A 13,670-nucleotide genomic window follows, 5' to 3' on the forward strand; every position below is an offset into this window, starting at 1 on the left:
CACTCAATAATTCAATAGGAAGAAAAGGTTGTGCGTTATTGAATTATTTAGCTGTATTTTATTTGTTTAAGTAGCGTGCGCCATCTGCTGTCAAAACTGTGCAATTTCTCCCCAGTGCTGAAATGAACCATGAACACACACACGCACGCGTGCATGCACACACGCACGCACACACACACACACACACACGCACGCACGCACGCACGCACGCACGCACGCACGCACGCACGCACGCACGCACGCACGCACGCACGCACGCACGCACGCACGCACACACACACACACACACACACACACACACACACACACACACACACACACACACACACACACACACACACACACACACACACTCACACTCACACTCACACACACACACACACACACACACACACACACACACACACACACACACACACACACACACACACACACACACACACAGGGTTGGCTCCTGTAACAGCTGGAACCACCCCCACACTCCCAACGTGATCATGCATCTGGACCTACCATTGGTTGAATTCTCCCAAATGGGCGTAGCAACAATTCTGCAGCCAATCAGGGTAGAGGATGAAGTGCCACACTGTGACAAACGTGGATGTGGTGACAAACAGGAAGAGTTGAGTGTAGTTCATGTTACATTCATAGCATTTGTTGTAACATTGCTGTAACAACAATGGAGCGAGGGGACACTTCACCAACAGCAGGGGCTGCAGGAGAGACAAGCAGGTAAATATTACTGCACTATAAATACTCAGGCTTCTTTGTATTCGCATGATGCATGCAAGAGTGCAGCAGATCAGGCTATGATCAAAGCTGCTAACATAGTTAAACATTTATTCTGGTACACTGAAATCCTCATTGTTCATTTAAAGGTGGTGCAAATGGTATTTCGTCGTTGAAATGTGTGTTGGATAGATCTATATTCCCAGTAATAATAATAGTAGTAATAATTTCTATACAATGTTCAGTTACAGGGGTTTCCCTCTCTCACCAGCTCTTTAGAAAACTTTGATCCAGAGAATCCATATAACAGGATAAACAAGTGCAATTGGAAATGATGGAAACATCAACATAATCAACAACAATAATAATAATATGATAATAATAATAATAATAATAATAATAATAATAATAATAATAATAATAATAATATCCTCATCATTAAGTAAATAACCAAAAAAGTTAATAAGTAAATAACAACAAATAAATCACTAACAGCAGCTTTAACATCAAGAGTGTACAAATGGAACCAACTGGAAACATCAGTGTCCATTTGGTTCCACTGGTACACTCTCAGAGTTACGAATGGATACATGAACACTGAGGATTTTACTGTTTGTTTTGATTTGTAACCCCAGTCATATTGAGCAACATCTTTTCCATGCAGTCGTTTACATGTAGATACAAACTGTATGCTTTCATTCCCAGGTTGGAGTCTTGTTTGGATCAGCCTATGGATTCCAGTAGTGTTCATGAAGTCATCAAGTTCACACCATCATCTCTGCCAGGTTAGGTTGAATTCATGACCACTATATTACATGACAAATACATTCATATATAATGCAGTGTGGTCTGTGCTGGAAAGCAACTAAGTACATTTACTTAAGTACTGTACTTTTGAGGTATTTGTACTTTACTTGAGTATTTCCAATTTCCAATACTTTTACTTCTACTCCACTACATCTCAGAGGCAAATATTGTACTTTTACTCCACTACAATGATTTGAAAACTATAGTTACTTACTAGTTATTTTGCAGATATAAATTATTACATTATAAAACATACATTAACCACTTTAGCCCTATTTTATACCTAGGCTATTTGAAAATAGCAGATCTGCAAGCTCACAACGCGTCGCATCGCGGCGAGTTGTGAGCTTGTAGATCTGCTATTTTCAAACATTTTAGTACTTTTACGTTTGGTACTTTAAGTACATTTTGATACCAATACTTTTGTACTTTTACTCAAGTACATTTTTAATTCCGGACTTTTACTTGTAACAGAGTACTTCTACATTGCAGTATTGATACTTTTACTTAAGTAAAACAGTACTTTTTCCACCACTGGTAATTACACTCTTATCCTGATATTGAATACTTATTTTTCCAGTTTATACTGTAATGCTTGAATAGCTATGAAGCAGTCACTTAATAGTACTGATACAACCACTTAAAACCCTATACTTATTCAACCCATTAATACCGTGAAAGCATTCACGTGTCATTTTAGATTTCAGCGTTGGCTTTTCAAACATAGCAGATATACAAGCTCACAGCGCGTCACTTTGCTGCCCCGCTGCGAGCTTGCACATCTGCTATTTTTGAACATTTTTGAAAAAAGTGTTTGAAAAATGTTGGGAGTCCCTGGCACAAAACATTTTCAGAAGGGGGTCCACAATCAAATACATATCATTTTGGGGGTCCTTGGCACGAAAAGGTTTCAGAACTACTGATTTACAAGGCATTTAGAAGGCATTTTCACAATCGGCCTCGGGTCTTAATGGGTTAACCAGTGTCCCCGCAGGGCTCTGTACTGGGCCCCTTCCTGTTTTTGCTCTACCCTACATAGATACACTAAAGGTTCACCCCAGCCTAGGGACACGAGGGTTCATGTGGTTAATGCAATAGTTTGATTTCAATTTGCTAGGTTATTAGATAGTAGCCTACACACAGTAGGCTATAGTGGTGTATTGAGGTTAAGACAGTCGCATGACATCAAATCACACAGTGAGACCATCTTATGCAGCCGGTACATTCGGCATAACTAACTGCTGAATTACGGCTGCGACTATCGATAATTCTATCAATTACTTTTTCAATTAATCAAATAATTTGTATTTATTGAGAAGCTGAAAAAGATTTATACATTTTGATATTCCAACAAATTATTTTACACTTACGATAGCAGATGCGATGCATTGTGAGCTGGCAGATCTACCAATTTCACTATTTTTGTCAAAGTGTCCACCTAAAATAGGGATCGATTATTTTGCTAAATTACCGATTATCAATCGGTATTTTTTAATAATAATAAAATCGATTAGTTTGATTACCTACTGCACCCTCTATGCTGAATGTGATCTGTGTTTGACCTTCCGTTCATTGCGCTTCCCAGCCAAGCAGTATGACGCTGACACCACAGAACCAACCAGCAGTGGCCTTCAGACCTTGGAGGAGCTGTTGTCGTGGCAACGAAGCGAGGCCAACCCCTTCGATGTGGCGACCGTCCCGCTGGCCGATCGGGAGCCTCCGCTAGCCGCCTCCCCCCGCCGCACTCTAGTGTCACATGACATGATGGGTGGTTACCTAGACGACAGGTATGGGCCTCATATTTTTGGGCTGTAACTAACGACGACAATTTCAGTAATAGTTACAATCGGGGGAAGCTTTACTTGTATAGCAAAAAAAACAACGACTGAGTTTTCAAAGTGCGATACGCAGCCTCTACTGATAAACAAGGGGAATTTCACAGTTGTGTGTCAAAACAGGTCTGCCCATCCTCATCTTTATCATAATCGCATCAACAGATTAAGTAATTAGACAAACTTAGCTACCACTGTCACCCGTTGCTGGATAATACACCATAGTGGGAAGCATGGGTGTGAAACATCAAATGAGATATTATTCACTTGGATCGTTTGTTTTGCTCTTCTGTGTCTCTCAGAATAATAAAGTAAATTGGATTATTATGATGAGCAAACATTTATTATATTTTAATTTAACTACTGTGAGCCAACTCAAACCGAAATGAAATGTCACCAGCAGATGAACAACTGATTGCACTGTAGACCTTCAGGGTAGTGCTGCACGATTCTTGCTCAAATGATGAAAATCACATTTTCCTCCATAAGAATTGAGATCACGATTCTCACACGATTCTCACACAATTCTCTTGGAAATGGCAAAAAAATTGCCATAATTTAAAATCGAGATTGCATAGGTGTCTGAATCGAGATCACGATCTTTTTTCGGTTAATTGTGCAGCACTACTTCAGGGCAAACATTTTCAAACATTTCCAAGTGTGTTGTGAGCTTGTAGTTATAGGCTATCTTTGTTGTCAAAACAATTGACAGTAGTTACTGCAGGGGGTCTTCAAACGTTTTCAGGCCAAGGACCCCCTAGCCGAGAGAGAGATGAAGCAGGGACCCCCTCTATATATTGTATAAAATTGTGTTTAAGATTAAACTTTTTTGTTTACTTGGTCTGCTCTTTTTTACCCTCTACACCTATACCTCTTTGCCAAAAATAGCAGATCTACGAGGCGTTGTGAGCTGGCAGATCTGCTATTTTTGGCTACAGTTCTCCTCAGAAAAGGGATGCTAGGGTTCAAGTGGTTAATGTAAAATAATCACACCCTGTGTGAAGTGGGCGGTGTCTTGCTAGCTAATCACAATACTGAATGGAGTCAACCAATCATGTACAAAAAATAAATACATTTATTGAAACAGTCTTTATGATGGAAGAAACCATAACTTAAAAAAAACAAATTCATGTTTTTTTTAAAGTTATGGTTTCTTATATAGGGCTATGCACATGTGTCATGTGACACTGGCCAATCACAGTCCTGAATAGACTGTGATTGGCCAATCACGGTGCAGGGTTTGTTGTACAAATATCCAAACCTCACTTATAGGGGCGGTTTCACAGCCCAAAAATAAAATCATTGCACACAAATATTTGGCGGACCCCCTGTAGTAACTATGAGGACCCCCTGTTGAAGACCCCTGAGTTACTGTTAATGCTGTCAAACGTCCTGTGTTGTTAAGGTTCGCCCAGGGGACCCACTCGGAGGCTCCGTACGCCTTCTACCACTGGCAATACATAGACATCTTCAACTACTTCACCCACGTCATGGTGACCATTCCTCCTGCTGTGTGGACCAACGCTGCACATAAACATGGAGTCATCGTCCTGGGTGAGCGACATGGGATTAAAAAGGATTCCTTAATATACTTGAATCCAGGCTTTTCATCGTAAAAAAGTGGTCAGCTTTAGGTGTGTGTGTGTGTGTCCGTGTGTGTGTGTGTGTGTGTGTGTGTGTGTGTGTGTGTGTGTGTGTGTGTGTGGGTGTGTGTGTGTCTATTTATTTCTTTGCATGTGTGCATATGCAAATTCACGTATATGTGCTCAGTTGTACCTTGAATAATAAGGGAAGTTTAGGCCTTTAGCAGGCGCTCTTATCTAGAGTGAAGTACAAGTGCAAGATCAGAGTGAATAGGGAGTGAGTCTAAATCTGTATAAAGTTTAAACAGACTCACCACTACAGTATCTGGCACAGCTTCTACCAAAGTCCTTTTGACCATTCATTAAAGATGTGAAAGAAATAAGAGTTTGGTGGTGTCGTGACCATGTAAATATTAAATCTACACTTGAACCCAGGCTAATGCGTCATGACAGCTGCTTCAGTACTGCCTGCTTTAGTCAAGATTAAGATCTGAATAGTACTGTGCTTGAAAACAGAACACATCCCGTGATGTGAAATCATTTAGTCCTAAAGTCATTCAGTATGTGCTCTCGGTTAGCATTGGTTGATCAGCGGCATGACAAAATGATGCTAGGATCTAGTGGTGGGAAAAAAGGTTCATTTCAGTGAACGAGTGGTGTTATCCTTTTAGACAAAGTGTTTGACCGTACTCGTGCTGTTTTTACATTTCTGTCTAATAGAATATTCAATCGAGCAATCAATGCTGTGATTGGTCAGCAGCTTGAAAAAACGGATGCCGTGATTGGTTGTTTTTTTCCCCCAGGGACCTTCATCACGGAGTGGACGGATGGGGCCAAAGTGTGCGAGGCCTTCCTGAAGGACGAGGAGTCGTATCGGGCCGTGGCTGACAAACTGGTCCAGATCAGCCACTGTTACGGTTTTGATGGTTGGCTGGTTAACATAGAGAACTCCCTGAGTGTGAGTTTTATTTTTTTTATTTCCCCCCCCCCCAATGCTATCACTGTGATCTACATCAGCGGTTCTAAACCTGTGAGTCGGGAACCCCAGGGGGGTCCCCACATGATTTTTGGGGGGTCCCCCAGATGGTTCCCAGACCAGAATTGAAGGACTTTTAATACCTTTTTAACACATCACCCGCCAAGGTATTAAACATCATTTGTTATCCCCTTGCCAGCGTAATGACCTTAATCCGATGATATTTGAAACGCCGTGGAAGCGACGTGTGTGTCCCGTGGGGAGGCGGAGAGATCTATGTATTCAGAGGAACAACAACATTCCAACCGCGATCCGCCATTTTGGGGCTATGGCCCACTGAAAACTGGTGGTTTTCAATGCAAAAAACAGCAACTGAGTTAGAGGTGTTTTTCTGAAAATCCCATAGTCAGGGCGGATGGATGTGAAGTTTTTTAGAACGACGTCACATCCACATACTTCTTCTCTGAGTGACGATGGATCATCCCAAAGCTGTGTTACGGTGCCTAAAACAGCGTGCCTGATTTTTTTAATAGAACGACTTTATGCGTCCATCCATGGTGGGTATTGTGTTAATACCTGAAAAAAAAAGACCATTACTGCATCAACAAACTATACTATAAAAACTGGTCAAACACGAAATAATATGAGAGGAAAATGTTGTGAAAATAGCAGATCTGGAGGCGTTGTGAGCTTGTGTAGATCTGCTATTTTCACAATAGTTGTCTGTGGAACCGAGTCAAATTAAATTGAATGCCCCAACTCCTACATTCCAAGTGCTTGTCAGGGTGGGGGGGGGGGGGGTCCCCAGTTCAAATATTATTATATTGGGGGGGTGGCTGGCTGAAAAGGTTGAGAACCACTCATCTACATACTGGGTAATGAACAATTTAGATTTTGGTCAGTTGCTTTGTCATCGTTTTGGACACGTTTTGGACAGTTTAAAAAAAAGGAAGATATACTCTCCACTTAAAATATAAGCTGTTTTCAGAGACATGACACCTTGCACTACACTGGCATCGTACTTTCTGCTTATGTATGAAGAAATAGTCGATGATATTAACACATAATACGGTACATGTGAGCACTGCTGGTCTGGATAGGGCTTGAACCTAGGGCTTGCAAGCCTCTTGGTTCGATTCCAGTGGTGAGCTGTGGATTTTTGAGCTATGGGGGCTCTATTTTATGACGTCACGGCGTGCGCACGTGCACGCGCACGGGCGGGCATGTGCACATAGCCACTCAGCTCAGTGCTAGTTGAAATACTGTATTCAACATGTGATTATTAATGTAATTATATTTCTTATTATTTTGTTGCATTGTTAATTTGTTGTTTTTATTTTTGTTTCAATTAATTAATTATTTTATTTTCCTTTTAGTTTTATATAAAAGCCCTTTACATAGACTCACCCACACATAAGTAGTTAAAATAATCAGACAACTTGTCTTTGTCTTGTCTCAGAGAACTGGGTCCTCTGCTAAGCGATCCCCTTCACACTCTGCAGTGCAGAGACTGTTGTCTCTCATTGTGAGAGGAATGTAACGCATTCAATTCAAGTCCATGGCTTTTCTCGATTAGCCTAATGTTATGCAAAGCAGCCAGGTAGAGGCTATTGAGAAAGGCTCGCCACTGACGGCACGAACCTTGAGAGGCTATTGTTTAAACTTTAAGGTGTTAAAGACCGCCGCTGACGGTGCGTGCTCGCGCGTGCATGTGGAGCATGCGTGAGCCCCCCAGCCCCCATAGTGTCAGAGCTAAGGGGTCGCCGACCCCCTGAGCACCCCCTAGAGCTCACACCTGAGTAGGAGACCTACGTTGCTTTCAGCTTCCTAACCTCAGGTCTAAATAAATAAATAAATGCCACAAAAAGAAAGAAAGGTGGAAGAGCGATCTACAGGAGAAACTGTAATCAAAAAGACACACACACACACACACACACACACACACACACACACACACACACACACACACACACACGTCTTGCCACAGACACACGACGCAAGTAATAACGAGGCTCTCTGCTGTCCCCTACCTCCCAGGAGGTCGCGGTGAAGAACGCGCCTCTGTTCCTGCGTTACCTGACGGACCAGCTGCATGAGAGGGTCCCCGGCAGCAAGGCGGTGTGGTACGACAGTGTGCTGGAGGGCGGGCAGCTCAGGTGGCAGAACGAACTCAACCAGAGCAACAGGTGGGTGTGTTGGCAGTGTTGATTTTGACAGCACATTTAGATGTAGTTTTAGTCATAGTCTTTTGAATAAAATTCCATTTAGTTTTAGTCATATTTTAGTCATCTGAAATGTTTTAGTTTTTGTCTAGTTTTAGTCGACTAAATATCGTAAGATTGTAGTCGACTAAATCTACAGTTGATTTAGTCGACTAAAATGTATTTTGGCGGTGCCTTGATGGCGTCGTAACGGCTGATTTTACACTTGGTTGCATGCTGAAAATAGCCGATCTACAAGCTCACAACGTTGTGAGCTTGTAGATCTGCTATTTTCAGAGCGCAACACCCGAGCGCAACCAAACTTAAAATGACTTGTCTTTTAGTTCTACTGGATCTCTTCTCCCTCGTCCCTCACTCACTAACATTTTAGTCTAGTTTTTATTTGTTGACGAAATTGTCCATACATTTAGTCTCAATGTTAGTCGTCATAGCTTAGTTTTTAAAGAGTTTTTATTTAGTTTTCGTCAGTGAAAAAAGGTAGTCGACGAACATTGTTTTGTCATAGTTTTAGTCGACGAAATCAACACTGGTGGGTGGTTGGCGAAGCGGGCTGCGCTGTGCTGTGGGCAAAGAGGTTTGGGCCAGCGGTTCTCAAACCTTTTCATGTATTTGAAAATGCAAAGAGATAAACGAGATAAACGAAGATCAGTTCACAAGTAGGATAAAACTTTTGTTTCATCCTCTAAAATGGAGCCAATAACCTAATAGACGCATACAATATTTGTTGTTAATAGTCGTGGCACATATGGCGTGGCTCTGTCGAAGAGCTGGCTGCATGGTGATGAAGCCCTGAGTAGCCTAAACGCGTCCGTTTGTCAGAGACTGCTGCTACGGTAAATAATAAAAATTAAAAGAAAATTCACCTTTTGAGTGCTGACTGTTTCTATAGTCTGTAGACACGTGTGTGTGTGTGTCTGTCTGTCCCCAGTCTGTCTGTCTGGGGCTAGTCTCGCAAACTGCTGAACCGATCAGCGGCACATTTCTTGCGCACACTGCCAGTCGGTCAAGAAATTACTACCAAGCATTTTTGCTCAAAACATTACAGATCAACATGATCTCAACACGTCGCATCGGGACACGTGACCTTGTAGATGTCCTATTTTTGCCGTTTGTCATATGATGAAATCTATAGGGCTTGACAAGGGTGTGTGTGTGTGTGTGTGTTAGGGCATTCACAGAATAGTCGAATATTCGAATATTCGAATATCAAACCACTATTCGACTATTCGGAAAAAAAAAAAAAAAAAAAAAAGCCTTTTTATATATATATTTATATATATATATTTTTTTGTGGCTTTTCTAGAGCAGACATGCAGCTGTGAGCTCTGGTGTGACGTCAACTCGCATTCCTTGAGTCGAGTCATCAATGCAATTGAAAAAAAAAAAATCGAATAATCGAATATTCGAATACTTTTGGGTCGAATAATTCGAATACCATAAATCACTATTCGTTAATGCCCTAGTGTGTGTGTGTGTGTGTGTGTGTGTGTGTGTGTGTGTGTGTGTGTGTGTGTGTGTGTGTGTGTGTGTGTGTGTGTGTGTGTGTGTGTGTGTGTGTGTGTGTGTGTGTGTGTGTGTGTGTGTGTGTGTGTGTGTGTGTGTGTGTGTGTGTGTGTGTGTGTGTGTGTGTGTGTTCCATATACAGTATGCAGGCCTCCTCCCTGTTCCTCTTTATCGTGTCCTTAAAGGCCCTTATCTGCAAGTTCAAAACGCTGCATGGCATTCTTACACTCTAGTCTTGCAAGGAACATGCTTATTCAAAACAGAAAGTGTTTATGAGTGATGTTTTGGAGCTGTGTGTCAGTAGACCGGTAGAGTAATTATTGTCTGTTGATGAAACGATACAAAACCTGTCCATCTGCCTTTTGAAAAGGCTGTGATTATAATTAGAGCCTGACAGATTTAACTCAACCAGAACAGCAGGTGTGTGTGTCAGTGGCAGAGGTTCAGGCAGATAAAAGGGGGCATGCGGAAAATGTCTCATTCATGAAGAAGTGACTTTCTAAGAGGATTGATCACTAAACATGGCTCACCGATCATGAGATATCAGAAGTCAGTTCACAAGTTTGTCTGTGATTGTTTTTACACCGCACAAATGAAGTTCTGAAAGAAAAATAAAATGTATTTGAAGTTGGCTATATGAAAATAGCAGATCTACAAGCTCACATCGCGACGCGTTGTGAGCTTGTAGATCGGCTATTTTCAAATATGTTAGTACTTTTACTTTTGGTACTTGTGTATATTTTGATGCCAATACTTTTGTACTTTTGTTAATTTTGAACACTAGAAAATAGCGTTTCTGAACGAGAATGTGAACGAATCATTCTCGTTTATCTCTTTGTATTTTCAAATACATGAAAAGGTTTGAGAACCGCTGGCCTAAACCTCTTTGGCCACAGCACAGCCCGCTTCGCCAACCACCCACCAGTGTTGATTTCGTCGACTAAAACTATGACAAAAAATGTTTGTCGACTACCTTTTTTCACTGATGAAAAACTGATAAAAACTATTTAAAAACTAAGCTATGATGACTAACATTGAGACTAAATGTATGGACAATTTCGTCAACAAATAAAAGCTAGACTAAAATGTTAGTGAGTGAGGGACTAGTGGAGAAGAGATCCAGTAGAACTAAAAGACAAGTCATTTTAAGTTTGGTTGCGCTCTGGTGTTGCGCTCTGAAAATAGCCGATCTACAAGCTCACAACGTGTCGCAGCGCGACGCGTTGTGAGCTTGTAGATCGGCTATTTTCAGCATGCAACCAAGTGTAAAATCGACAGTTTGTCCATGGAGTCGAAATCAGGTCATCACATCACAATATTTGATTATATATAACTACAGTACAGAGTCCTCGGGGTAAGAGCCAATAACCAAATACATACATATTTATTTTGTATGTACTGTACCGTAAAGGCATAGATACACACATTTACCCTGAACTGTATATGAAAACATACATACTCTGATTCTGATAATGGACAGAATGTGTACGAGTTCATGTGTTTTTGTTTTCTTTCTTACTTTGACCTTGATCTTTTACTTATCTCTTACCGTATATCGTCTCTGTCGGGGTGGAAGCCTCGTACGTCCAAAAACTGTAACTTTTCAGGATTCAAATTCAAAAGCATCAAAAGTGGCAGATCCACAAGCTCAAAACGCGTCGCTTCGCGCCGCCGTTTTTTGAGCTTGTGGATCTGCCACTTCTGATGCTTTCTGTGTGACGCTGCACTACAGTGGTTTTCAACCAGTGGTCCGGGGACCACCAGTGGTCCTTGAGGGAGTACCAAGGGGGTCCCCAGCTAAATGAGTTAACATCGCGTCACGATCATTTTTAACCGCTTAGCTTTGGCTATTCAAAAAATAGCAGATATACAAGCTCATAGCGCGGCACCGAGTGCCGCGCTATGAGCTTGCAGATCTGCTATTTAGAAAAAGTGTGCATAATATCTTTGAATATTTATATTTTTTTAAAGCGAAAATTAGCTGATATCTTTGCTTCTGGGGGTCCCTGGCACAAAACATTTTCAAATGGTGGTCCGCGGCCAAATGTATAACAATTTAGGGGTCCTTGGCATGAAAAAGGTTGAAAACTACTGCTGTACTATGATCAAGGGTTTCGAAAAAGCACAAAAAGATAAGCTGTGGAGATTTTCTGACCGACAGCAACGATATACTTGATATACAGAAATTGTTGTGCGACCAGATTCATTCCATTCTCTCTCTCTCTCTCTCTCTCTCTCTCTCTCTCTCTCTCTCTCTCTCTCTCTCTCAGGGTGTTTTTCGACGCATGCGACGGTCTGTTCACCAACTACAACTGGACCGAGCAGAGTCTGGAGGGGATGGAGGCCTTCGACGGAGCCCGGGGCCGACAGGCCGACATCTACGTCGGCGTGGACGTCTTCGCCAGGGGGGAGGTGGTGGGAGGCATGTTCGACACCAACAGGGTAAAGCCGCCACTGGGGGGGGCGCTGTGTGTGTGTGTGTGTGTGTGTGTGTGTGTGTGTGTGTGTGTGTGTGTGTGTGTGTGTGTGTGTGTGTGTGTGTGTGTGTGTGTGTGTGTGTGTGTGTGTGTGTGTGTGTGTGTGTGTGTGTGTGTGTGTGTGTGTGTGTGTGTGTGTGTGTGTGTGTGTGTGTGTGTGTGTGTTCTATACATGAAACAGCTACAGTACATCAGCACAGTAGACTGCCCTCCTTCCTGTTCCTTCTTTATTGTGTCCTTAACCCATTAAGACCTGAGGCCGCGTCTAAAAAATTCAAAATTCTAACAATTTTTGGGAAAAAATATATAAAAAAATATTATTTTTAAAAATATATTTTTCACGATTTTTCAAAAATAGCAGATCTGCAAGCTCGTAGCGCGGCACTCGGTGCCGCGCTACGAGCTTGTAGATCTGCTATTTTTGAATAGCCAGAGAAATCTAAAGTGACACAGATGCGTTCCAGGTATTAATGGGTTAAAGGCCCTTATCTGCAGTTTCAAAAAGGTGTCATTCTTCCCCTCCAGTCTTGCATATGTGTTTATGAGTGAATGTTTTGGAGCTGTGCGTCCCAGTACACCAGTAGTTATGTATTATTGTCTGTCGACGAAGCGGTACAAAACCTGTCCGTCTGCCTTTTGACATGCTGTTGTTGTAATTAGAACCCTACTGACGCCAGACCTTTTGGTCCGATGCCGAAAACCAATTTTGAAGAGTCCTAGACCACCGAACAAGCTGTGAGCTTGTTGATAGGCTGTTTTCGGGCAGCCTATCAACAAAAAAAGATTTTGAGGTAGAGGGGGAAAAAAGGAGGGGGCCCAAGTATAGACCCCTGGGGGACCCTGGTCAACAAAGTATATAGGGCCTATATAGATTTTAGCTATACTGTAGCAACATAAGCTTTTCAGAACACTCTTAGGATTTAGAACAGTAAATCAAAACAGTAAACAGTAAAAATGTAAAGAAAATAGCAGATATACAAGCTCACAGTGCATCACTTTGTGCCGCGCTGCAAGCTCGTACTTCTGCTATTTTCTTTACATTTTTTAAAAAATCTTTAAAGTGTTTTTAAAAAAAAATGCGAACACAAATCTTCTCTTCTGGGGCGTGCCTGGCACAAAACATTTTCAGATGTGGGTCCGCGGCCGAATACATAACATTTTGGGGGTCCTTGGCACAGAAAAGTTCGAGAACTACTGATTTTAGAAGTCTACTGATTTAGAATACATGCATGTGCATGCTTGTATTTGTGTGCACATGTTTCCCAAGGTGATTCATTTCCTTTTTGTCCATCCGCAGGCATTGGAGCTCATTCGGAAACACAACTTCTCCACGGCCATCTTTGCTCCAGGTTGGGTCTATGAGCACAACCATGATAAGACTGTGTTTCGCGACAACCAGGATAAGTGAGCATGTCCTCCTCTGTCCACACTGGGCATTATTAACCCTTTAACACATTCCATGCCAGAGTTTAATATCATAATGTACTCACCAGTGCCAGCGATTTTTTTAATTTGTTTTTGTTTTTTTCACCTCGCCACAGACC

At 41.8% G+C, this 13,670-nt stretch overlaps 1 protein-coding gene across 2 annotated transcripts in view; it reads left to right on the forward strand.

The window, feature by feature from the left end:
- The first annotated feature begins 609 nt into the window (after positions 1–609).
- The window catches only part of engase (endo-beta-N-acetylglucosaminidase), a 22,722-nt gene continuing 9,661 nt past the window's right edge, over positions 610–13,670 (forward strand). For both annotated transcript variants that reach the window (XM_080447128.1, XM_080447129.1), the window contains exons 1-8: positions 610–729; positions 1,432–1,511; positions 3,119–3,320; positions 4,771–4,919; positions 5,752–5,906; positions 7,962–8,110; positions 11,920–12,091; positions 13,424–13,530. In XM_080447128.1, coding sequence (XP_080303254.1) covers positions 677–729; positions 1,432–1,511; positions 3,119–3,320; positions 4,771–4,919; positions 5,752–5,906; positions 7,962–8,110; positions 11,920–12,091; positions 13,424–13,530 — 1,067 coding nt within the window. In that variant the 5' untranslated portion in view covers positions 610–676. The remainder of the gene's footprint in view (positions 730–1,431; positions 1,512–3,118; positions 3,321–4,770; positions 4,920–5,751; positions 5,907–7,961; positions 8,111–11,919; positions 12,092–13,423; positions 13,531–13,670) is intronic.

Source organism: Gymnoscopelus braueri (assembly GCF_963280865.1).
Source record: "Gymnoscopelus braueri genome assembly, chromosome: 13".
NCBI classification, from domain to species: domain Eukaryota; kingdom Metazoa; phylum Chordata; class Actinopteri; order Myctophiformes; family Myctophidae; genus Gymnoscopelus; species Gymnoscopelus braueri.